Source organism: Kockiozyma suomiensis (assembly GCF_038497685.1).
Source record: "Kockiozyma suomiensis strain NRRL Y-17356 unplaced genomic scaffold V2V93scaffold_17, whole genome shotgun sequence".
NCBI lineage: Eukaryota > Fungi > Ascomycota > Lipomycetes > Lipomycetales > Lipomycetaceae > Kockiozyma > Kockiozyma suomiensis.
This window is the reverse complement of record NW_027117680.1, coordinates 230,649-254,491: the sequence shown is the minus strand read 5'-3', so window position 1 is coordinate 254,491 and position 23,843 is coordinate 230,649. Positions and strand designations below refer to the sequence as shown.

The 23,843-nt window shown below is 44.6% G+C and overlaps 8 protein-coding genes and 1 non-coding gene across 9 annotated transcripts; 3 read left to right on the top strand and 6 right to left on the bottom strand.

The window, feature by feature from the left end:
- Positions 1-48: 48 nt before the first annotated feature.
- V2V93DRAFT_375942 (uncharacterized protein) lies at positions 49-983 on the bottom strand. The gene is made up of 5 exons (XM_066911610.1): positions 760-983; positions 610-694; positions 518-550; positions 393-459; positions 49-302 (listed from the first exon to the last, which is right to left on the bottom strand). The coding sequence occupies exons 1-5, from the start codon at positions 775-777 to the stop codon at positions 257-259; spliced, it is 249 nt and encodes an 82-aa protein (XP_066763384.1). The 5' UTR covers positions 778-983; the 3' UTR covers positions 49-256.
- Positions 943-3,896, top strand: V2V93DRAFT_375938 (Mak10 subunit, NatC N-terminal acetyltransferase-domain-containing protein). Its single transcript, XM_066911609.1, has 3 exons — positions 943-1,924; positions 1,985-3,439; positions 3,500-3,896. Exons 1-3 carry the CDS (start codon positions 1,352-1,354, stop codon positions 3,797-3,799), a joined length of 2,328 nt encoding a protein of 775 aa, XP_066763383.1. The 5' UTR covers positions 943-1,351; the 3' UTR covers positions 3,800-3,896.
- V2V93DRAFT_99737 (OPT oligopeptide transporter protein-domain-containing protein) lies at positions 3,702-6,882 on the bottom strand. The gene has a single exon (XM_066912850.1). The coding sequence runs from the start codon at positions 6,523-6,525 to the stop codon at positions 3,931-3,933; it is 2,595 nt and encodes an 864-aa protein (XP_066763382.1). The 5' UTR covers positions 6,526-6,882; the 3' UTR covers positions 3,702-3,930.
- Positions 6,883-7,679: 797 nt separating this feature from the next.
- On the bottom strand, positions 7,680-10,917 carry V2V93DRAFT_375932 (kinase-like domain-containing protein). Its single transcript, XM_066911608.1, has 3 exons — positions 10,500-10,917; positions 10,129-10,433; positions 7,680-10,061 (listed from the first exon to the last, which is right to left on the bottom strand). The coding sequence occupies exons 1-3, from the start codon at positions 10,657-10,659 to the stop codon at positions 7,845-7,847; spliced, it is 2,682 nt and encodes an 893-aa protein (XP_066763381.1). The 5' UTR covers positions 10,660-10,917; the 3' UTR covers positions 7,680-7,844.
- A 740-nt stretch (positions 10,918-11,657) lies between these two features.
- V2V93DRAFT_375929 (Endonuclease/exonuclease/phosphatase) lies at positions 11,658-14,770 on the top strand. Its single transcript, XM_066911607.1, has 2 exons — positions 11,658-14,378; positions 14,449-14,770. The coding sequence occupies exons 1-2, from the start codon at positions 11,804-11,806 to the stop codon at positions 14,550-14,552; spliced, it is 2,679 nt and encodes an 892-aa protein (XP_066763380.1). The 5' UTR covers positions 11,658-11,803; the 3' UTR covers positions 14,553-14,770.
- On the bottom strand, positions 14,742-15,530 carry V2V93DRAFT_375927 (uncharacterized protein). The gene is made up of 2 exons (XM_066911606.1): positions 15,166-15,530; positions 14,742-15,096 (listed from the first exon to the last, which is right to left on the bottom strand). Exons 1-2 carry the CDS (start codon positions 15,431-15,433, stop codon positions 14,927-14,929), a joined length of 438 nt encoding a protein of 145 aa, XP_066763379.1. The 5' UTR covers positions 15,434-15,530; the 3' UTR covers positions 14,742-14,926.
- A 221-nt stretch (positions 15,531-15,751) lies between these two features.
- Positions 15,752-15,823, bottom strand: V2V93DRAFT_t63. Its single transcript has one exon. It is a non-coding gene; the product is annotated as a tRNA-Arg (tRNA).
- A 1,235-nt stretch (positions 15,824-17,058) lies between these two features.
- V2V93DRAFT_382770 (uncharacterized protein) lies at positions 17,059-18,819 on the bottom strand (the record flags this gene model as incomplete). The annotated part of the gene is made up of 2 exons (XM_066912167.1): positions 17,059-18,579; positions 18,652-18,819. The coding sequence occupies 2 exons, from the start codon at positions 18,817-18,819 to the stop codon at positions 17,059-17,061; spliced, it is 1,689 nt and encodes a 562-aa protein (XP_066763378.1).
- Positions 18,820-19,474: 655 nt separating this feature from the next.
- V2V93DRAFT_99340 (uncharacterized protein) lies at positions 19,475-23,665 on the top strand. Its single transcript, XM_066912848.1, has 3 exons — positions 19,475-21,040; positions 21,095-23,300; positions 23,364-23,665. Exons 1-3 carry the CDS (start codon positions 19,893-19,895, stop codon positions 23,544-23,546), a joined length of 3,537 nt encoding a protein of 1,178 aa, XP_066763377.1. The 5' UTR covers positions 19,475-19,892; the 3' UTR covers positions 23,547-23,665.
- The last annotated feature ends 178 nt before the right edge of the window (positions 23,666-23,843 follow it).

The window sequence follows — 23,843 nt, the reverse complement described above, 5'->3', positions numbered from 1 at the left end:
AAAGTACGACAGTTATTAGGATACTGGAGTATCTTCAATTAAAAAAATGGATGATTAGATAGATATTCGGAAGTTTAATGTCTTGTCGTTGCAAGTGAATTGTTTGGATCAAGAAGGGTTGAGCTCATATGCATGTGAGATTGATAATTACAATATCAACATCTACTTATTGACATCAACTATTCTTTATTCGCTCTCATATCGTACAAATCTCTAAACAAACGCTTCAAGTAGCATCGAGATATATAGCTCTCACTTAAACATATACACCGACCGCGCATAGAAGATAGACAAATCCAAATCTAGATCAGCAGAAGCGTGTCAGTTCATAAATTCATTTCATAACTCCTCTCAAGACCTCGAAGGTTGCTTTATAGACCAGTACTACTTACCCAAGACTTAGAGATGCAGGAATAGCAATAAACAATTGTTTAATAAATCCCAGGAATCCGGATTTGTCTGTTCGAAGAAGTAAAATTAGCACAGACATCGATAATTCACAGTCAAGCGAACTTACTAATCATGCTGAACAATGCAGTCAAGACAAAGCCTGCACCAGATTAGTATGCAGAAATTATACATTTCAACTTCTTCATCAGAATAAAATACCTGAAAGAAGCAGCGCAATTGCAGCAACGGGTTGCCGGTCGATTGAGACCGCAGGAGTAAATGGAGTCCCTTGACTCCATAGATTCTAAATCACGAGCATTTATTATTAGTAAAACTTCCTTATTTATATCTAGCAATATGTAGACATACAGAACCAGCTAATGACATGTTTATATAGTAGAATTGTGTGAAGATATATGTTATATAGTCACGGATTCTTCGCGTCGCAAATGGACACGTTACGTAGCACTTATTTCTGCGTTGGGGTTTGTACTGTTATATTGCAGTTGTATACGATAATTAGCTGATGAATAGCTTATAAAATAAAGTAAATATTAATAGAATCCAAGGGAAATTATTATAATCTATTTGACTGTATTTCATTGTTCAAAGTAATAGCATAAAGTGTCAATAATTCGACACAAAAATAATAATCTATCTCGTCAAAAATATCGGGTTCAGACCTCTAAACTCCATCAAAAATCACAATTATTTCGCCGAAGCAGTTCATTTCCTTTTCAGCCATGAATTTTATCTCAAAATAAAGACTATTACATCCATTTGTGAGTATTTGCATATTTTTATATTATTCCTTTAGCAATAATAAGACTGAGATACCAGTCTTGACATAGTACTATCTTGCATCAACAGCTGACTCGGCCCTAGTTCTACCACTCGACATCTACTCATATTGTTTTGCACTCTCAAGATCCATTTTTGATGAGTATAATAACACAATTAAATGGCTGAGTCTGCTACTGAATCTTCTGAGTGCGATCCGGCTCCTCAGACTACAAGTGTCCAGCTCCGCCCGGTCGCGCCCAATTATGTCGACGTTACTGACATATTTACGCAAGAAACTGAGAAATTATATCCAGGAGAATTGGCAATGATTGATACTTTTCAGCTAGTCAATGCAATCAATGCTCTCGAGATCATGGATGCTAAGATGGATACCGGGTTACTGGATATGAAATCCAATGATTTCGAATTCAGCACGACTGCGCTGCGCACGCCAAATGAGATATTATATATTATGGATGAATTATTTGCAATGGAAATGGCTTGGAATACAGGTGCTACACTAAGTCAGACCGTATATACATGTCTATATGTTGAAGAGATTCTCATGCACAATTTCGACGGTTCACTTCCCAGTGCGCAATTTGGTGCTCCTAACAGCAAAATCCCGCCGATTGAAAAGAATAACAGAGAATCCTTTTTTTTGCACCATGTGTTGAGAGTGTATGTTGTAGCTACGATCAAGGCCTGTGATATACCTAGACGGCGATTACAATGTCGCGGGATCTTAGAAGTGCGTATTTGTTGATTGTCGATAATGATTTCTCACACAAGTTCTAACAAGTTTTTCTAGGACGAGGATATAGTTACAGAAGCATATGGTCTTGATCTAATGCAATTCATACCTGCCGACAGAGTCATTACCGCTATTGAAGAAGTTTTGGTCTCATTATCCGAATTCCTCGCAGACGCACAAACTTCAGAGCCTGAGAATACAAATCTGATAAACTGCATCAAAGGATTTCAAAATCGTCTAGAATTACGAATCGCTACAATAAAATATCTTTCCGCGGCAGATGCCGAGCCTGAACAGCAGCGGCAATTTTTGACAACTACGGGCCAGCTAATCGACAAATTACCGGAAATGCACGGGATGTCATCTCCACTTCTTTCGGCGTTCAGTGTCGCTATTCAAGGACGACTTGAGTGCGCTATGCCGCCTCGTCCTAAAGTCCAGCTATCCTTTGACGATGCAATCAAAATATTTAAACAAATAGTCGACGGTTCAACAGACATCTTGCGGATTCATGACTATAACCATCTTGGTGATATTTTATCCTACTTTGAAGATTTTGCAATGCGCAGACCACCAGAGTTACCATATGTGCGATGCCAATTAATGAAGCAATTCCTAGTGAATGGTAAAATACTAGGCAAATTAAACATGCGCAATGTGCTGATTGAAGACATCAAAGACTTGTGTTCTCCTGTACTTTCAATTTTTAATGTGCCGATAAATCATCCTGTCCGATTCCCTGTTGAGGAATTTTTTGGCCAAGCAGAGGTTTGTTATGAGACAATGTTTTCCGTAATGTGTCATAATCGATCACGACTTCGGCAAAGCTTATGCTCTTTAATTCTTGAATGGGATTCACTTCAAGTTAGCGCCGAGAACCTTGAATCGTCACCGGAGATGGCTGAATTTTCGCCAATTTTACACCCTCCTGGTTCAAATCAAGAGTTACCAGCTCTACCTTTGTCCTCCTGGGTATATTACCGAAAACTGAAGTTGATGATTTGGATTGTATTTCTTGGATTTGAGCTGGATATTTACAAACTAGAAGAATGGTCGCTCATGCTATGGTACGCTAGCTATTTATCAGATAGAATGGCTGCACATCTCAGTCGCGTTGAGTCAATTGTCGACACAATGGTGAATATTCAGAACCGAGAGCATCAAGCTTACGCCAAAGCCAAGAAGAACCGCCAAGCAAAATCCATAAAAGCACCACAAGAATACGTGAAATTAGAAGCAGTCAAACGCACAAAAACGTATATCTCAAACCTCAAGGCAGAAAATGATGTGTACAGAGAATTATGCCAGGGATATCTGTGTCTTGTTGCTGTTTTATCGTTATCCGGAATAATACAGCCGGTTCAGCAAATTCGCGAGATGGCTGGTGAACAGCTCTTCACAAGTTCAGAGTTACTGTATAAGTTGCGGTTGAAACCATTTAGTACGATTGGTGTTCCTGAATTGCCTAGTTATCAACAATATCTTCAACTGAGCGATCTTCAAGATTGGACCGTAAGTTCCTTTTTTTCACAGGCCAAATTATAATATTAACGAGAATTACCTGCATTATAGATTGATTTACTGCTCGATAGCGCACAGACATCAATTAGCAATACCAGGAACCTCTTAAACGCACTCGGCAAACCAGATCATCTAGTAAACGCAAAACTAACAGCTGCTAGCACGATAGAGTTACGAAAATCATTACTAAGGTCGTGTATTGGGACTAGTATTGCTATAATGCAGCTACGCAAACTAGGATTAAAGCCTTCTGATCGACTGATTAAAAACCATCGAGCCAAATTATCTGTTGATCGAGAGAAATATCATCCATTTTTCCCAGTTTTGACAGTTAGTGAACGCGAATTGTAGATGTTTTCATTTTGTTGGGTAGAATAGTCGCGGCTATGCACGAAAAGGTCACTATTGGATTGCCCTTAATATATTTAACTCTTTTGCATTCGACACATTATTACATTACACTTATAAAAAAAAAAGCACTATTAATGGAAATGGCCAACAGGAAGTCCAAACGTCTCACCCTCAGCTAATGTTCTTAGAGTAGCGACTTTCGCCCCATCGATACCCGCAGTAACCACATTATTGCCCCACCACGAAATCTTCGTCTCGGTGATTGTCACCGAACAGAAAATTATAATTGCACTGAAGGCTACACCAGCGGTAAGACCTGAAGTCAGGATATAATTGTACTTTGTCCACCAAGCTAGATATCGTCTTCTGATGTAATACATAAACACGTACGCAGCGTATACTCCTGGGATGTAGTACGAGAGATTATAGGTTGATCCCCAAGAAGTCAGGCCGTTGAGGATGACAATTGGATGGATATTGCGGACGTATTTCCTTGGACCCCATTTCCGTAGTGCAATAAAAGGAAGCATAAAAACAGCGCCCATCAAGAAAGAGTATTTGAGAACCGGATATGTCTGATTAAACGTGCGCACGGGACCAACGACACCGTAAAGTAACGAGTCAGAAAAGAGCGTATTAGGAAATGAACATATGAATTTCTGCGACTGAGTCAGAGAACATATGTCATCTACTCCGTTGATTAAAAACTCAACACCTGCAATAGTGATAAATGTCTGAATAAATGTTCCCCATAACTGAGCTCTGAATAGAGCTCGCGGAGGTAATTTTGCGTAGTGTCCCAATTTCTGATCAGATGTGAAACTCTCGGCTCGGTCATCGGTATTGTAGCCATAGACTCTGCAGAGCATATTTGCGATGCCATTTTCTTTGACCATGTATCCAGACAAAATGACCGACAAGTCACTCATACGCAGAATATATCCCGTAACGGCAAACACCAAGGCAGTGGGGATCATCATGCAGGCACTGATTAGCATAATGACAATCAAACTCCAGACTGGTGTGGTGGTCGGGTATACAGTGCATGCGATAATACCAAATGCAAAGGATAAAAGTAGAATGCAAGCAAACCACCAGTTTGGCACTTCAGGATACGCCTTCATCAGCTGTGTCATTGGATCATTAAAGCGTCCATACGAAGAAGCAGAACGATATCTAATAGCTTTATAGCCATCCACGACAGCTTCCTTGATCACCGTCCATTCTGTGAAGACAATGTACACGACACAACCAGTATACGACGCATAACTGGCACCGCTATAAACTAATTTTCCAATAGACATATACGGCGGAGAATACGCCTCGTATTTTTCATGATTGAGCGTATAGTCATCGTTTATAATTTTGCTCATGTTATACTTCAATCCGTTACTAGCGTACACGGCACTAGTATTTACCGGAATATAAGCAGTCCATCGCTGGTTTTGCCAGTACATGCCAATAATCAATAAACCCCCGAGAATCATTCCAAAGAAGCGATTAACAGTCGCAAAAAAAGGAACAACTAGAGGCTTTGAGTAACTGATTACCGACCAGTCAAATGTCGTTATAGGATTAAATCCAAGTCCAAGACCTGACCCGGTGATTATGGCGAGTACTTTGTTTTGTGGAGAAATCCATGTAATCCAGTTAAACACGCTCAAGGCATTGAATAGCACATTAGGGATCCAAAAGTATACAAACGACGCGACGAAAAGAATAAAAAAGAATTTATATCTGGATATCGTCCATCCGTTTATCGAGCGCTTCTTTTCAGGCATAAGTAGCGCACGATTGAGAGCCAGCGTGGGAAGAACAGTCGGCCAGACAGCTTTCGACGGCCACACACAAGTAGAACGAAGTAAACCCGCCAATCCAAAGCCGAAAAATTGAGTTGAGAAATTCATCAAGAATGCGAACCCAAAGTTTGCCCATTTCAAGCCGTAGAATCTATCAAGTCTCATAGTCAAGACGTAACCCATGAAATTACTCCAACTGGCGCCAACATTGACAGTAACAGTGACGAGCATTTGCTCTTTGTAGTTCCATGGTCCAGGATTCAACGAGTGCCGAGTTCCGCGGAAAGTGAATCCTTTGTCAGGGAGAATGCGGGCTAATAGCATACCGCAAGGATATACCAAAAGCTGAATAACGGTTGAATCCAGGGAGAGAGATGGCTGTCGCTCGGCAAATACTTGATTGATAAACGCACCAATTGCGACCCAAATCGTTCCCAGAACGTACGCTCGAATGGTCTCAACTGGAAGTGTAGGGTCGTCTGTTGGATCGCAGACGGCACGCACTTCAGGGTAGGGCGAGTGAAATTTCATCAACGCAGCTTCGATTCTAACTTCGAGTTCATAGGTGTCGCGGTCCAAGTCAGAGTGCTCAAATCCTTGGACAAGCATTTGGATCCTTTCTAAAGTATGCACAGGGAAGTTAAAGTCATCTCTATGGTAGTCTATGGCTTCGCGTAGGATCTCTAGTGCTTCATCAAGACTCATAGTACTAATTTTGTCGAGAATAAACTCAAACCCGGCGCTATCAAGAATGTCGGCAGCGTCATTATCTGTATTCTTTCCAGTGATATGATCAACAACTCTTTGCCTTTGATCATCAAATGACAACGACGAATCTTCTTCTTTGGTGTAGAATTTGTTGGAGTCATGGCTGTCGACAAGCTCGGCAGCCACAGTGACTGCTATCTTTTTCTCTTCAATATCCATAGCTCCTCGGATATTGTAGGTACGCGATAATCAGCTAGCAATTGGACCGACAAAAAACCCAGTACGGTATGGTCTACCTCAAGACGCGAACAAAGGTATTAAATACCGGAAAGACCAGCAATGGCCAGAAACGTTCTCCGAGGAAATGATTGCAAGATAAGAAACATGAGTATTAGTGGTTGTGACTTACGTCAAGCGGACGTCGTGGCAGGTACCGATTAGTTTGACCGCCCGACGTTTGTCAGGTACCCATCTCCCCGCGTTGAGATAGTCTCTGCAGAGTATGAATTGCGGAGAGACAGTTACCGACGTCGAGATATATGACAGGAGCTATAGAGCAGCTCATCATGATGACCTCAAGCCCGCGAACAAAGGTTAGTGCTAGTGAATGAATAGTAACTTAGGTAGAAAGTAACTGTATCGATATCGCCTCTTATCGGCAAGCGCGATACCTGAGGAAACATTAGACGGCAAGTACCATTGTATGCCCAGTCTTCTTCACTGATCAACTTCAAGCTTGCCTATATGTGTCGATGCAGACACCTCTGCTTTATTTTTGGACTATAACATACAGCGATAGATTTCAACAACAGGTCTATTGTTATCAAATTCACTATACATACTATACAAATTTGTGAATCCTGTATACAAAAAGAAGCTGATTTCTGCAAGCGCGCCACAAGCGGAGCACGGTCCGACAGTAGTTCGCACTCTAATGTTTAAACTTTGCTTAAATCACTTGTTCTTTATTCTAAAGATAATGCGATATTGTATCGGTGAACAGTATACTAGATATTATTCTTCTCACAGGCTTATACTGCGACTTATCTTTGCATGTATCAGCAGAAATACGCTATATATAATGCAAACCCCTATTCTCGATAAGCGATATCCTGATGTACTACTGATGCACCGCAATTTGAGTGGCGCCCTTAGAACTGCAGTTCATATAGTTTATCTATTATAAATAATTAAACAGACATTTTATTTTATTCTGGCCCTTATCAGGATTCTGACGAAGAAGTTTTGGATTAATCGAAGAATAGCTTAATCAAGCGAGCACGGACGCGAACTTACTTCAGCAAGCTTTCGGGACCCGTTGAATGTGCTCACTGCTCACCGATTATTAAACTTATGGCTAATATTAAGAATTGCTTGTATTATACAATCTTGGATTTATTACAACCAGTGGACCAAATTTTCAAATATAGACAAAAATGTAATTATAAAAACATATCCCATTTATAAATATATATATTCAATGTAAAGACCATTCCCAAACATCCTTTTAACCAAGAAAACATTTATCTTCATTATCACTATTCTCTAAAGCTGACAGGTCTTGTATTTTGCATCAGCACAGCAAGACTCTGAAGGCTACATCCCTTTCTCATGAAATCATGCGTCAAGAGCTCTGCTGCCGACGCGCGACTAGATACATCGACGCACAAGCACACACTCAGAAAAGACTTTATTTCCCTGCTCAACTTGTCTGGTCTCTTAAGCGTCGGCGTACCGTTTGTGGCAATCAAGTACAAGGCCTTAAGCGGTTCCTCGTTTAGATATGGTGGCTCAGATTCAATCATCTCGATCGCCATGATGCCTAAGGACCAGATATCAACCTTGGCGCCGTACTCCTTCTGCTTGACGACTTCGGGTGCCATCCAGTATGGTGTACCCACCATGGTAGCACGCTTATTTTTCTGATCAGTCAATTTTGCGCAGAAACCAAAATCAGTAATTTTGACATGTCCGTACATGTCTAACAAGACATTATCACTCTTAATATCGCGATGAATAATGTTCTTTTGATGAAGATGCTGGAGACCTTTACACGTCTCATAGCAGATTGTGGCGATTAGCGGTTCAGTTAGTGTGTTGTTATTAATGATATCGGTAAGTGCGCCTCCTTCCATGTACTCCATAACCACCCACAAATCATCCTCATCTCGCAAATACGCACCAAAAAAGTTGACAATGTTGGGGTGCTGAGACTCTCTCATGACCAAGATCTCATTAACAATCAGCTCTTTTCGAGGCTGCATCTTCAACTCCATTTGTTTGATTGCAACTTTAGCAAATTGGGCACCAACACAGCCACTTCCAGCACGCGGTGATGCAACGTATACCGACCCACTGGCCCCTTTTCCGACTTTTTTATCCTTGTGGTATAACTGAGCAGGATCACCGCGAGCCACAACAGATCGCAGCTTATTCATGATCTGAACCTCATCCAACGACGACATCGGTCTCTCCTTCTCGACAGCCGGTGTCGGCGTGGTAGGTTGCGTCGCCGCTGCCTGTCTCGCAGCTATAATAGCAGGATTTGTGGATTTCAGAGGCGCCTGATCGCGTTGAGCGACCTGTCGCTGCTGTACGACGTCTGCCTGAGCCGGCTTTTGCTCCGTAATCTGTAGTCGCTGCTGTTGCTCATGCTGCTTATGCAGATGCTGTCGCTGCTGCGCCTGCTGCTTCAACTTGGCTACATGTGCGCGATAACGTGCCTCTTCTTCTTTGACTTGCTGCGCCTGCTGCGCCTGCTGCACCTGATGCTGCTGCTGCTGGTATAGTTCCTGTTGCTGCTGCGATGTCAGTTTCTGCTGCGGCACCGTATTGGCAATAAGCGACGGCGTCTGGTTGTCACGAACGCGAGGAGCAGACGGCGCCGGTCTGGAAGCATTCAAAGTTCTCAATGGAGCAACGGATGGAAGAGCAGGCGAGGTGTCTCCGCCAGCTTGTTGTGGTGGAGGAGCAAGGTTTGCCGAAGGCTGACTTGCCGCGGACTGCTGATTCGCACGTGTGTATATGTCCTGTTTCATTGTTTGCGGCGTGGATTGTTGCATACTCCTCATTGTCGGCAATGTGGGCTCTGATGGTCTGGTATGCAAAGGGTGACGTGCAGGAATGTCGCGTTCCTCGTCACTGCGTTGGCGCGGGATACCAGACTGCTCGGAAGTCATGGGAAAAGGCTGGGTAGCAGGCTTTGCCTTTCGTGAGCTTGGGGCTGAAGGTGCTTGACGCATAGGCGTGGTCACATTCGGAGATGGAATTGCAGGATTAGAAGTCTTGCTTCGTATCATCGGAGGCGCCACCGCCCCTGCCGCTCTGGTGCTGCTTGATAAATTTGCTGGGCCACCAATTGGCGTCGTCGGCATTGAGCTTGACGATTGAGAAGACGGTGGAACAGGAACAATACGGCCCGGTGTGACCACGCGAGGGGAGGTGTAAGGATACTGCTGCTGCTTCTGATGTCGTGGCTGGTATGAAGGAGAACTGTTCGGGCTGCTTCCAGAGGAGGTGGGAGAAGCATTTCTGCTGTACTCATCTGAGATTTTAAGATTGTCAGAATAGAACTCAAGAGCCTCGATCACGGCTTGCGGGTTTTTGACGTAGTCTTCCTGGGTGATGGCGGAAGCGTTTAGTAGCTTGGCCCAGGTCTCTGGCAGGCCAGTGAATCCACCAGAACTAGGATCAAACCCAACATGGACTTTGTGAGTAAAATTTGTAGGGCTTGATACTCCCATCAGTGGACATCTCTGAATTTATTAAAATAATTAGCAGCTGTAACTTGTTTTTGATACTTGTGAGAGAAGGTCAACGTACACCGTAAATCTCGTCCATCCAAGAATAGAGATCGACGTCATTCTTACAGGCTAAAAACATGCTCTTTGATCCAGACGTGCGTACAATTTCAAAACAGTAAGGCTTGATATCTATGCGACTGACGCTCGTGATGGAGGAAAGCGGCACCGAAGTAGTGGGTGAGGAGGAGTCGTTCTTGTGTAGATCGAGAGACGATGAACGAAGGATGAGATACTTTTTCGTCCACATAAAAGATCTGATGCCGTCCTCTTTGACACTCAGCCAACCTTGCTTAATTAGTGAGCCTTTGAGGCCCGAGAAGCCAACTGTCGATCACGATGAAGCGTTAGATAGCGTTATTGAGACGAGCACTTGGATACACGGATACACACCAGGCGGATCATTTTGGAAGAGACGAGTTACAATTGGAGAGACCTGCTGCATGTTTGCCGTGGAAGTCTTTGCAATAAGCGGAGGCCGAGAAAGAGGAGGTGTCGGCGCGGGACCGGGGTTGAGGAACGCATTCTGGGCGGAGTAGAGCGAGCTGCTCATGATTGAAGCGCGGAAAGCGAGTGGAGCATGCACAGTCTGATAAGATCCAAGTACGAATAAGTTGCTATTGAGAACTGTAGGGGGTGAATAGCGGAGTGGATCAGTAAGTAGCAGAACAATCTGCGACGTGGGCCTTTACTAAGGCTACCCATCCATCTTTGAGGCAGGGGCGATACGAGAAAAGGGGGTGTTTTGCCCTAACCCGCGACGCGTGAGGCGCGCGTGTGAAATTAAGGTTCTGCAGTCGCGTCGCGCTCTGCGTTGCGTGCAGGTGCTTGCAGGCGATGTTAGTGTTGAGTTGGATTACTATATGATTTGTTCACGTAAAAAAATGCAGCCATTGCCGATATATGCACCATACAGTCTCTCGTAATATAAGCATTGTGCGGCAGCACAGTTACTGCATCGTCGCTCGACTGACTACGTTACAGATATATCTCAACTATTCTGAGAACAGTCGTCATTCTACCCAAATCATTCTATCGAGCAGCTGCCCTCCCATCCTCTTCGCCATACTTCCCTCTTCCCTCGGCAACAAAAATAGGCACAATATACTTACGGTCAACATAGAAAGGCGCAGAACTCAGTCTTATTTCCCTAGCCCTCATAAGGATCGTGACTCTTTACCTTTAATAAGCCCTTACCCAATGTCATTTATATTGGTGAGGGTTGCACCAGTCTAGAAGCCTACCAACTTTCGTGCGCCCGTCCCCAGTTCGAGTCCAATCACGCCTTCGTCTCCAACATCTTTGCAGAATCAGGCACTGGACTGGGGATTGTCCTTCATATTTGTATTCGACATAGCAATATTGTATTTGCATAGTATTCTTCCAAGAATACTACAAGCCGGGCTCGGCTTGCCTCTGCGCTCTTAGTTGGGCCGACAGTATTTGGTCCCTTTTGCCTAATCGGGTTTAGCTCCCGGGCCGCGGCAGCTTTTCGAGCCCGAAGTAGGCGAGCGGCCGCACGCAGCAATCCGGCTCTCTCTTCCTCCGACGCTCTTCCCCAGTCTGCCTTTTTCGCCAACCCCGGCCTCCATAATCCGCAGCGCAACTCTGCTTCATCGGCTTTGGCACTGAGCTTTTTGCCGTCGATTGAGCGCCTATTAGCAGATCGTTCAGCTGGCTATTGTGCTGCATCCGTCATGACGTCTCTCGTGCTAAGCACCTCCACACACACCCTTACCTTCCACCCATCGAGCTGTGCAGAGTCGGGAGGGACTATCGATACTCCCTTCTACATCCTCGAAAGCACTTCAGAATCTGCAAATGGCACCTCGGCAACGTCTGTATCAACGACATCTGTCAATTCTTCGGCCAGCAATGCCGTTGATCTCACCGTGCACGACACGATCTCGATCGACGAGGATCTAATGGATTCTGATCGTTTGCTGCTAAAACTCCAGGATAAAGATATCGGATCTGTGGCGAAAGAAAACGCAACAGCTCTTGCTGAATTTGTTCTCGCTTGGCGGTCGGCGCTCGCCACACTCGAGGAGCAAGTACAAGTCTCTCAACATGCTGCCTTTGAAGATCCTCTCAATTCGGACTATGTCACTACTCGCCTGGTACAAGAACGTGACTCCTTTATTGATGAAAAGACAGTACAAATCAGGCTAGTTACTTGGAACCTACACGGTGAGACTATAGGAGAAGATCTGCGGCCACTGCTATACGGCGACAGCATCCTGACCGAATCCTGCGAGCTGCAAGATCTCGGCATATTCCTCGTCGGTTTGCAAGAGGCGGACGCACTCACTCCAACCGCTCTCTCGACAAACCAAGCAACCGTCTCGCGATGGACAAAGCAGATACTTGAAGCCCTCGGACCGTCATATGTTGCAGTCGCTTCGTCGGAGCTACTGGGAATGGTTCTTCTCATGTTCTCACACCGAAAATTAGCTTCCCAGATCACGCATATCGAAGCCTCAACCGCTGGCACCGGTGTCCTAGGGTACTGGGGAAACAAAGGGTCAGTCTGCGTTAAATTTGTCCTTGGCGAGAATGAATTAACCGATTCACCCGGTATCGAGTTCGCCGTGCTCAATATGCACCTCTCGTCAGGTATGGCGCCACAGTCTGTCGAGCGACGACGGTGGGAGGTAAGTGAATTTGAAAAGCGATTGAAGCTTCCAAAGTTTAATGGGAAGCTATATCGCAAGACCCGAAATGGAGGCAAGAATAGAAAAGAGCTGTTATTTCAGAATGGCGATCTACTGCAAGATCTTGACGAGCGGATACTGGATACTGCTGATGACGAAGAGGCTGACGCTCTCGCGGCTGCTACAGCTATGCTTCAGGATGCAAAAGTCGCCGAAAGCTCTACCACATCAGCGGCGTTTGATGACGTACCCGGAACTCCTAGCACAGATTCAGGAAAAGCATTGTCGACAACATCGACAACCGCAACCACTGCCGCGACTGTGAGCTCTGAAACTGCTGCTACTGCCGTGACAATAAATTCAGATCAAGTTGGTCCCGAGCGAGAAATTAATTCAATCGTTTTCGTTCTTGGAGATCTCAATTACCGAATTGCAATGGATCGCCGCGATATTGAACAACTGGTTAGCAAGCGCGACTACAATGCATTATTGTTTTGGGATCAACTTCGAAATGAGATTAAAGAAGAGAGCCTATTCGTGGGATTTCAAGAAGGTGCAATTAATTTTCCACCAACCTATAAATACGACATTGGGACAAAGACATTTGATACGAGTGAAAAGGCGCGGATACCCGCATACACTGACCGAATTTTTTACACTCCATACCCATCATTAGCTCAACTGGATTACGAAGCATTTATGCACTACATCTCATCAGACCATAAGCCGGTCGCGGCTACGTTCGAGTTACGCACGATGCTGGTTGATGTCGATAAACGCGCACAAATTGTAAAGAGATTACTGCATGACATGGACGCGCGAGAAAACGAATCACGGCCAAAAGTCGAGGTTGAATCTACTGAATTAATATGTCCTGACTTAAAACCTCTTTCGGTGATGACACGTACCATCAAATTCAAGAATTTCGGAAATACACAAGTTGCCTGGGAAATCGAAAGAATGGAGAATTCGCGGTTAAAATTCTCTGAATTAAAAGGTCTTGTATCCCCTGGAGCTGGACAGTCTATTCGATTTTCATTTGAGGTACCCACTCGAGAACCCGAAATATCTGAAATTGTCGTACTTCGAATCGTCAATCGGCAAGATTATTTTATTACGGTGACAGGTAATATCCTGCCTTCGTGCTATGGATCATCACTTCAGGAAATGATTGATAGACCAAGTGGTGCTCGTAATGGATTTGTTGGTCGCGAAGTTGGTCCACAGATCAATATTCCGCGAGAAATTTGGAAATGCGTAGAGTATTTATCAAGTCGTATTTCCAAAGACATTTTCCGGCGACGGGGTGACGATGTAGTTGGTCAATTAATCCGCGACTGGCTTGACGATGGCGCAGATTTTGATTTACAAATTCTCGGAGGCTTAAAGAATGACGGTAACAAAGGATTTCACTCAGTTTGCGAACAATTCCTTTTACTCCTCGAGCTCATAGATGGCGGAGTAATTATCGAAAGTGCTTTTGAAATTATTTGTAAAGGACAAGATGCAGTTTCGTTAATCTTTGAGGCGATGCCGAGAATCAATGTCAATACACTTATTTATATCTCGTCATTTTTGCGAGAAGTAAAGAATGTTGTCATTGATTTTGATTACATCCGTATGTATTCTCTGTTAAGTTACTTTTTTTGGGTGGCTAAATTGCTAATTATATTTATTTATTATGATAGTGGAATTATTTGACCGAGCATTAATTAGAATTCCGCCAAAAGCAAAAAACAAAGCTAAACAAAAAAGGAAACGCATGGAGTTTTTCAAAGCATTTATCGGCTAATGTGAAGAGAAAAGTGATAAACCGAGGGAATGAATTTGGATTTGGTATCCAGGATAGGTAGTTTTTTTGATCGCATGGAAATTTTTTTTTTTTTTATCATGACTCTCTTATGTGAGTTTGGAAGAGGGAATCCTGGGTCTATTTAAGGGTATAGCATGAATAGTTTTATGCACTAATTAGAGATGTATACGTTTAATAGAAAAAATACATGTATATAATTCATAACTTGATGTATGAGACGAAGCGTAGCGCTTAACTTTTGCTCTTTTTCCTTTCTAAGAAAAACCAAAAACTCCAGCATAAATCAAAGCAATAAACCCAAACTCGAATTCAAATTTAAAGGAAAAATTAGAACCAGTAAATTCTGATTATGCTTATTGAGCGGCAATAGCTGCTGCAGGCGGTCCACCGAGCGTAGTTCCCTTTCCAGACGATGCAATATCCATTTCGAGCAAGACATCCTCTATACCAGCCACTTTATCAACCGCAAATAAACGCTGTCGTTCTTCTTTCTTCATTTGAGTACGTGATACCCCCACAATATCTATTTTACCATGACCATTATCAGCATATATTCACCAAATCACCAGTAAAAAAAGAAAAAAAAACTTACCTTTAACCTCATCAGCTTTCATAACAACATCTCCATTCTCCTCAATAACAATCCCATTCTGGGCCATATATCTCGAATTCCTCTGATTCTTCCTTGCTTGCTTTCTCGTCAACGCTCGCGCATGCAATACACTATCCGACTTGATAATTCCTTCATTTCGAAATTTATCCGCAGCAATACGTTTCGTCGCTCGTTTTTGCCCAGTCGTCGATTTTCGCGCTTGCTTGGCTTGAAGTTTAGGTCTATTGATCGAATTCTTGGACGGCATTTTGGCTGGTTCTGAATAGCAGAAGATCAAGTTATGCGTAGCCTGTGCCTTTCTTTTGTTTTGTCCGCTGGTTGTATATGCTGCAAACACATTCGTGGTTGGGAGTTTACGCTGTGAAATATTTTCTGCGTGGCGGTTATATGTGGCTAGTCATCATGTTGGAAGTGGCTGTACTATTGCAAACTTCCGTTCTGTAATCTCACTACCTTTTTTTTTATTTTATTTTTTATTTTAGTAATTATAATTTGCATAGTCAAATAATCAATGAGCCAACTATAAAAAAAATAAATTTAAAGGAAAAAGCTGTAAAAATATTGTAGATCTAGACGGGACTCGAACCCGCAATCTTTGCCTCCGGAAAGCAACGCCTTACCTTTAGGCCACAAGACCTTTCGTAGCCTTGAATACCTAAACTGACCTACATTACTCGCAGACAGTTATTATATCAGCTTTTGCTAATGCTTATTTAATTGGATTTCCAGAAGAGTGGCGAAAATTTCCATTATTTTTGGTAGGAAACTGATAAGACATGTGATCAATTTTTGGATATCTAAAGACTCTTAGGGTCCCCAGTTGTATATCTTGCAATATCTATTCACACATCCCGCTTCCTCATATAGTAAACACTTTAAAGTATAGGGAATTAGGTGGTTTTAGCAATGTCGTTAAGAGCACTCTAATTTATACTTTGCAGATTGAAACTTTAAACCGCGTGATACCTTTTTCTCCAGTCTATGGGAAAAATAAGGAAAAAGACATACTACAAAATATATAAATATAGCAATTATAGTTTGTAGGCCTTTATTTGCCGTAAGTATCCGTTCTGGTGGAGAATTTATATCAGGCAAATATCACACCAAACGAGAATTTTTCAATACAAATTGGGTCTTTTCTTCTGTGCTCTCTCTGCTCGCTAAAAGGATAAATCCAATTTGACATATACCCTAATCCGATGCGCATTTTGTAAATTGATAAACAGAACATGGCCAAGCCACGCGAATGATAATTCTTTAAAACGACTTATTCAAGATTCTGATTTCGCACAGAATAATTTATCAGCTGTAATTTTATTTTTATTTTAGATAGTGCAAGAAAAATAAACCCTGCTTTTTCTGTTTATATTTTTGTGATTATCTAATTTTTGGTTTGCAAAGTTATGTTTTAATCATTGTGCCGCAGCTGAAGTTGACCGTGACCATGTATCTACCCAAGTAACTTAGATAAAAAATGGCGCTACGGTTATGAATGATATAGCAATCTCACAAATAATAATAATATTGATGAAGATAAATATCCGGTCCCAAATCCAAGTATATATGCAATAACTTCACTTTACGCAATGTTCCAAATTCTTGTTTTCCTTCATCTCCCCCGATCGATCTGCTTTTCTTTCGATTACTCAAGTCAAATAATAACTATCAAAACTGAAAGAGAAAAAAAAAAATAAAGAATAATTTCAAAAAAAAAGGGGGATTGCTATGTACGTGTTCAAAAAAATCATCACTGAAAGAACCATTATGTATAGAGATCTTCATCTCCCAGTGTTTAATAACAAATCCTCACTAATTACCCCGAAATGCACACACATTAATAAACATAATATAAAAGAATCATAAAAAAAAAGCTCAAGCAAATCGCGGGGCGGCGCGCCATAAAATCGTTTTCCATCCTTCAAGTTTGTGATGCAATTTCATTAACCTATCACGTCTCGAAAGATATTGGTGTTCGTTTGAGATTGCTACTTGTTTCTTAATTGTACCGTCTTTGAAAGCTTCGTATTGTTTGACTTCATAATATAGCTTCTTGTACTCTTCATAAAGAGTTTTAAAGCGCTTAGCCATCTTTCTGAGTTCATACTCGTCGTAATTGTCGACAGACTGCGAAGAAAGTGTCTTTGGTTCGGCAAGGTCGGCCGCTGTGATTGGCGGCGATGCGCCAAGTGGCGACGGCTTTCTAGGAGATTTTGTTCCCGAAGAGGAACTTTCTGAGCGTGATCTTTGCATCGGCTCCGATGCTGTTGATGTTGTTGTTATTGCCGCCGAGTTAGTTGTAGACGGTTTTGAAATCTTGCGCTTCTTGTTGTTTTCCGGCTTGCGACGAGACATCAGGTCTACGTCCGAATCTGACGAGGCGCCGGTATCTTCCCGCCCACGTTCGCGCTTGAGTGCGCGAGTCTTGGTCTTGGCTTGGCCTTTTGCTGCTGTATCCTTCTGCTCTTTGATCGATTCTTCTTTAATTTTCTTGGTAGACGACACCTTGGTCTTTAAAATCGCACCACCAGCCCTCTTAATAGGGGTTTCTTTTACTGTAGGAATAGGTACCACAGCAGGGGCCGGCGCAGGAATCGGCATCTCATCCAGTTTCAATACCGGCACACTACTATCCTCTGGATCAGAATTTCGCAAACGTGGCTCGACGAGGTTCAACCAAACCGGATCCTCTTTTGGGATCTGCAACCGCTCGAAGGCGTCTGTCGCCCGTATAATAGCATTACTTCGCTCGGATGGACTATACGCTCGCCACTCCCACGGGCGCACAATGTCGCGATAGGCGGCGTCGGTAAGTTTATACTGAGAGTCGTCGCCGCCGCTGTTGCCTACTGGAGCGGCGTACTCAGCGAGCAAAGATTTTATGTCATCCAGAGGCGCTTTTGTGCGCGATGCGAGTTGATTTGGGGATGCAGAGTCGGAGAGTGCGAGGAGGTGCGTTAGACGGGTTGCTAGCGAGCGGAGGGAGTTGCGCGGCGAGGACGGTGCCAGCGTCGGCCTAGATTTAGCCGGCACATGGAGCGAGCCAGAGCCAGACAGATGGGGCGATGCAGGAGAAATGCGAGGAGAAGAAGAGAGCGCGCCGGAAGATGCGCGGGAAGGGGCCGGGTCGAGAAGAGTGGTTCTGGCGGTGGTGGTGGTTAATAGAGACAGGGCAAACTGAAGAGACGGCGGGTAATGAATGTACCTTAGAGATTCCTTGTCGCGTACGGCCGCGCGCGACCGGGAGGCAGAGTCAAGAGGTTGACTGTCAACCGTAAGCTTATGCGAAACTCTGCCGACAAGCTTTGCGCTGTCACCGGTGGCCGAGTAGATGTTGACGAGCGACTGCTCGTCTACCGGCGACAGAGTGTGGAATCCGTTGCCAATTCGGATGGCCTGTGTTCGGACGCGAGGTCGGGGTTAGTAGGTTTTGGCGGAGACCAGAAAAGCAGAAACGGCAATACATACCGGCTTATCTCCCAGGACAAGCTTGAGAGCCGAGGGATCATGCTCGAGAGTACGCAAGAGATCCACGAGGGCTGACTCTGAGAGTCGGAGATGTAGGGCCTGCGCGGGCCGCTCGGCGCTCGGAGAGAGCCGAGTGCCGGCGGACGGGAAGAGCGCCGGCGAAGACATGGACAAATAAGCAAAAACAGCAGAGACGAGAGCAAGAGGAAGTAGCAACAGGTCAGCAGAGAGACCAGGCAGGCGGAGGCAATCTTGTCGGAGGGATGGATTAGATGAACTAGGGCGCCGTCGACCAAGGCCCGACCCGCGCGTTGAGGGTAAGGGCGAGATTGCGGGGTTTGTAGTTCCTATCTAGGTGAAGGCAGGTGGTGGCTAGCGCAGCGTTTGCGGTGCGCGTGCACAGATTTGTAGTAGCGGTTAATATATGAGCGCTGCCTTATAAATTTGTGGATGCTGGACGATGAGTTGAGTCGAGATTGATTTCGGGAGAGAGGCATTGCTGACTGTGGTATTATATAAGCATTGAGTGGGTGGCATATAGACATACCGTAGAGTAGAGTATAGCAGATTAGTGCACGCCACTGAACAGCAGCAGGCACTTACTAATTGTCGATGACACAGATGGAATGTATCAGATAAGACTTTGGCTTGATGCTGCAGTCTTGAGGACGGCTGAAGATCGTCGCTCCAGTGCAGCAGCATAATCCAGTTATCTGTGGGCACGGCAGGGTCTCGGTAATGCAAACCAGGTATGCGAGCGATCGCCATGCATAATAGTGGGTTGCTTATTATTTATTGAATATCATTATTTCTATTGAGATTTTAGGGTAACAATTTTACTCTTCTCTTTATGATGTATGACATCAACCAATAGCTTCTAAACAAAATATGTCCAAGTCATCATACGTGACTTCTACATAACTGTTCAAACACCTTCACATTTGCCTCCATAGGGTTTGTCTCATATTTGTTGGGTGTCGCAGATCGCAGCCTCATTAGAGTTCTAGAAGAAGACGCGCTCGCCTGTTTTTTGCTGCTACTGCGCCGTTCTCTTAAACTCAATTTCTTCCTCGCTTTCATGTTGATGTTTTGTCCCGACTCGCTCCTCACCTCGCAATCCTCTTTCACCATCATTCTTTCCCCACTTCTCTTTCCAGCTTTGCCATCCGCTCCTCTATTGATTTATCCTCCTTTTACTTCTTAACTGAAAAAACTTTTCTACCTCTCTCGTCGGCTGTCTGATGGACCCGCTCATCGACTCCGCGGAGCCGCGGGCTCCCTTCTCGCCCGTGTTTTACCTCGACCACGACGACCCCGAGTACTTTGCCTTCCATGACCTTGACCTAGACCAGCCGTCGACACAGCAGCCAGACCAAAGCGAGTCTGCACTTAATTTTGATCAGATTATGGCAAATTCTTCGCTTGCGCCGCCTGCTAAAGTCTCTACTCAGCAGTCGCCGGAGTCTATCAACGCAACGCCAGTCTTAACCCACGACGGTGACGACGCGGACGAAGACGACGATGTCGAACGCTACATGGCTGAGCATTTCGATTTTGACTCGGCAACTGCTGTCCGTACTGAAGCTGCCGATTCATCTACCGCTCAGAATCCAGGCATCACCATCCGCTCGAGTGACTCGGACTCTTCGCTGTCGTCAGTCAAACGCAATGGCTTTTCGTATCCACCATCGCCGAAGTCCATCTCCTCGCTTCAATCCACTCCGCTTGTTTTAAAAACAACTGCACAGAACACCGCCGTTCGCGATCTTACTCCACCACAGCAGTCTCCTCTCTCGACGCCACCGCCATTCGAAGATGAGTCTGTTTATGCAAAACCTCTCGATTGGACTCCCCCATCGGTCATGCCGGACTTTGACCCACTTGACTGGCTTCGAAATGACACCGAATATCAGCTTTCCGTTGCTACCGACACTCTCAAGTCACGCGTTGAAACGCAGATCAAAGCGGTGCTTACTTTCCGCCCAGCCCCAAATGAGATCTACATGCATCTCCCTGCAACCACAATCGCCAAGCCGCGCCAGCAACTGAGAAAGGCATTCACTTCCGATCCAAAAACTCTTGAACTGGATGTTATTGTTGTCTGCGACCATAATCGATTCCGGTATATTAATGTCTGCATCGGTTGTATGAACAGAGAGCGCAAGCGGGCTTCGCGCAAAAAGCTTCCGTCTGTCGATGACACACATTGGATTGAGTCACAGGATAATCGCGGTATCATGTTCAATTGTGCGGAACTTGTTGACATCCCGGATCCTAATGCTGTATTTGCGGCACAGGATTGTACGACAAACGAAAATTTTAAACAACTTGAGATTCCAATTCGCATTCCTTGTTATTGTCGACATCATGCCGAGAAAACCGGTTTCAGGTAATTTGTCCTTTTTCTGAATATCTCTATGAGCATTCTAACAATAGTCTTCAGAGTCTATTTTGTGGTCAAAGACCACACGGGGCGAGTCGTCGCTCGTACCTTTACAGAGCCAATCATGATCACAGATGACCACAAAACTTCAAGCGCCAACGCGCGTCGTAAGGCAATGACGAGCTCGTCTACGCAGCCTGTATCGTCTGCAAATGTGTCGGACAACTCTCTGTCTGGCTCGCCAACTAACGAATACGGATTCAGCGAGTCAGCCAACCCTCGCAAGCGAAAGATGTCTCCAAAATACGCACGGCAGCCCACGAATTCGATCACCAGTCCGGAACCTCGCCGACAATCTGAGCCACAGCGACCACCTCGAGCTGCTCCTGTCGCGACTAGCGCAGTGTCCGTCAAGCCGGAGCCGTTTTACCGTGCCTTTGATGAAGCGAATTTCGCGACTCGCTCACACAACGTCGAAAGCTTTGGGTTCCCGGCTTATAGCAGTAGTACTCCGCTCGCCTTCCAGCCGCGCGAGCCGCGCGAGCCAGCTCTGTCGTCACACGCGTCGTCGCCCATGTCGCACGCCAGTCCGCCGTCGAATGCGAGCACTCCTGAATCTAGTCACTCAATGACACCGGCTGTTTCCGTGCGGCGGTCGACTAAAGGTAGTGTTTCTTCAGCATCTGCTTTGCCTACTCAGTCGACGAGCACTGAGACTCCGTCTTTGCAAAGATTGATTCCTACCGAAGGTCCGATTCGTGGTGGCATTGAAGTTACTATACTTGGTAATGCTTTCAGACAAGGTCTGACGGTGATGTTTGGCGATCAGCCAGCTGTGAAGACCCATATTTGGAACGAGAGTACCATTGTGGCTGTTCTTCCTCCAGCTGCTACTTCTGGACCTGTGGTTGTACGGCTGAGAAGCGTGACTGAGACTAATAGCTCGAACGAGAATTTGAAGCTGTTTACATATATCGACGATACTGATCGGCAGCTAATGGAGCTAGCTTTGCAAGTCATTGGCTTGAAAATGACTGGCCGTCTTGAAGATGCGAGACAGATTGCGATGCGTATTGTTCAGCAGACAGGTTCGGGTGGAGATTCGAGCAATGGTGACGCTAATATAATGGCTGCAACTACAGCCTCGTCTGCACTCGAGATGACATTGCTCAAATGCCTGGACTTGGTTGATTATAATGAGTCTCCTCATAAAGTACAGTGGCAACTACAAAATAGTGCTGGACAGTCTATGCTTCATCTTGCCTCATTCCTGGGATTTCAAAGGTTAGTTGCTGCTTTACTGGCCAGAGGTGCGTCGTACAGATTGAAGGATCACGCTGGTTATACACCATTGCACTGTGCGGCTTTGAGAGGTCATCGCGAGATTTTGCAGCGATTGCTGAATAGTGGAGCTGATCCGCTTGCGTTGTCGTTGCTGGGGTATTCTGCAATTGATTTGGCTACTGATTCTTCGATAGTCTCACTGTTGAAGAGCTTTATTGCCGAGCCACTGGAGTACACTTCCCGGGCGCGGCAGTTCAGAAGACGACAGCACTCTGCGGAAAGTGCAGAGGATTTCCCCGACTGGCCTACCTCTTCTGGACCTTCTTCTCCTGCAGCGTCGACTAGTGATGACTACGCAGACTCGATGGACGACGATACGTCTGAAATTGTGCTTGATAGTAAGGAAGATGACAAGAAGACTAAAGGCTGGTCGCGTCGGAAGCTGTTTTCACGCGGTAAGGGAGGACAGCAAGGAGACTCGGCCGCAGATAGAGCAAAGCAGATACAGATTCGTCTTGCCGATTACTTTTCGCAGATACAAGAGCAGACACTGAACCGAATGCAGGTTCGACCCAATTGGGATTCTGCCAATCACTTTATGCATGATGCTGTTGCGTCATTTGCATTAGTGCGTCCTACGCTGGCGAATATTGCAACTAACATTCCGGTGCATAGTCGTCGCGCATTAGAGAATTCGTGGTTTGGTGATTATATTGCGAATGCGATGGGTGCTGGAGGCGAGAGACGCAAGTCTGTAAGCGCTGGTGGTGCGCCACCTAGTTATGAAGAGATTTATCCGGAATCGTCGTATGTGCACCCTAGTATGAGCAATGGTTTTACGGATAACAAAGTTGCGACGACGTCTTCTGGTGTAGAAGAAGATGGGGAGCCAAAGTTGAGTGAACAGGAACTGTTGCTGAAGTTTTGGCAAAACAAGAAAAAGAAGCAGATGCGAAATGATTTGATGTTGTTTGCCTTTTGGGTATGTTAATTTTTACTCTAATTTTTTTTTTGCTGTTGATTACTAACTGAGTTGCAAATTTAGTTACCAGTTCTTCTTGTCGTCCTGCTCTATGGAGCGATGAGCATGTTTGAGATTAAGTTCTCAGATTATGTTCCGATTCCAGAGAAGCTTGTTGATTTCTTTGCCGCGCGCGCGTCCTCATTATCGTCTTCGTCGCCTGCGAGAGAATTGATTGCTGCTCATCCTGCGATTGCTGCTGTTTAGCCTACTATTATTTTGTTTTATGCTTGTTTTTTGTGGTGATTTTTTTATATTTTCTATTTATGGTTACTCGGGAATGGTGTCAAATATTTTAATATGTGGAAGAATTTGGATTATAGGAGTCATATTTTTTTTGTGGTTGTAATGATATCAACTGGTATATAAACTGTTGTACGCACTGAGCCCGTTGCATATAAGTTTAAATAATTAGAATTTTCTTTAGTAATACAAAAATAAAATATCAAGATACAGAGAAAATAAAATCTTCGCGAGCGTCTTCGTCCATTTCGAGAAGAAGAA

Excerpts from the sequence above, each read along its gene's own strand:
- V2V93DRAFT_375942 (XM_066911610.1), bottom strand. Across the intron at positions 460-517 it reads TGCATTGTTCAGCATGATTA|ACAAATCCGGATTCCTGGGA; the intron begins GTAAGTTCGCTT and ends TTCTTCGAACAG. Across the intron at positions 303-392 it reads CCTGCATCTCTAAGTCTTGG|ATTTGGATTTGTCTATCTTC; the intron begins GTAAGTAGTACT and ends CTGCTGATCTAG.
- V2V93DRAFT_375938 (XM_066911609.1), top strand. The coding sequence starts at position 1,352 with ATGGCTGAGTCTGCTACTGAATCTTCTGAGTGCGATCCGGCTCCTCAG. Across the intron at positions 1,925-1,984 it reads AATGTCGCGGGATCTTAGAA|GACGAGGATATAGTTACAGA; the intron begins GTGCGTATTTGT and ends AAGTTTTTCTAG. Across the intron at positions 3,440-3,499 it reads GCGATCTTCAAGATTGGACC|ATTGATTTACTGCTCGATAG; the intron begins GTAAGTTCCTTT and ends CCTGCATTATAG.
- V2V93DRAFT_99737 (XM_066912850.1), bottom strand. The coding sequence starts at position 6,525 with ATGGATATTGAAGAGAAAAAGATAGCAGTCACTGTGGCTGCCGAGCTT.
- V2V93DRAFT_375932 (XM_066911608.1), bottom strand. The coding sequence starts at position 10,659 with ATGAGCAGCTCGCTCTACTCCGCCCAGAATGCGTTCCTCAACCCCGGT. Across the intron at positions 10,434-10,499 it reads CTTCCAAAATGATCCGCCTG|TTGGCTTCTCGGGCCTCAAA; the intron begins GTGTGTATCCGT and ends CGTGATCGACAG. Across the intron at positions 10,062-10,128 it reads GGATGGACGAGATTTACGGT|AGATGTCCACTGATGGGAGT; the intron begins GTACGTTGACCT and ends TAATAAATTCAG.
- V2V93DRAFT_375929 (XM_066911607.1), top strand. The coding sequence starts at position 11,804 with ATGACGTCTCTCGTGCTAAGCACCTCCACACACACCCTTACCTTCCAC. Across the intron at positions 14,379-14,448 it reads CATTGATTTTGATTACATCC|TGGAATTATTTGACCGAGCA; the intron begins GTATGTATTCTC and ends TTATTATGATAG.
- V2V93DRAFT_375927 (XM_066911606.1), bottom strand. The coding sequence starts at position 15,433 with ATGCCGTCCAAGAATTCGATCAATAGACCTAAACTTCAAGCCAAGCAA. Across the intron at positions 15,097-15,165 it reads GAAAGCTGATGAGGTTAAAG|ATATTGTGGGGGTATCACGT; the intron begins GTAAGTTTTTTT and ends ATGGTAAAATAG.
- V2V93DRAFT_99340 (XM_066912848.1), top strand. The coding sequence starts at position 19,893 with ATGGACCCGCTCATCGACTCCGCGGAGCCGCGGGCTCCCTTCTCGCCC. Across the intron at positions 21,041-21,094 it reads GCCGAGAAAACCGGTTTCAG|AGTCTATTTTGTGGTCAAAG; the intron begins GTAATTTGTCCT and ends AATAGTCTTCAG. Across the intron at positions 23,301-23,363 it reads TGATGTTGTTTGCCTTTTGG|TTACCAGTTCTTCTTGTCGT; the intron begins GTATGTTAATTT and ends TTGCAAATTTAG.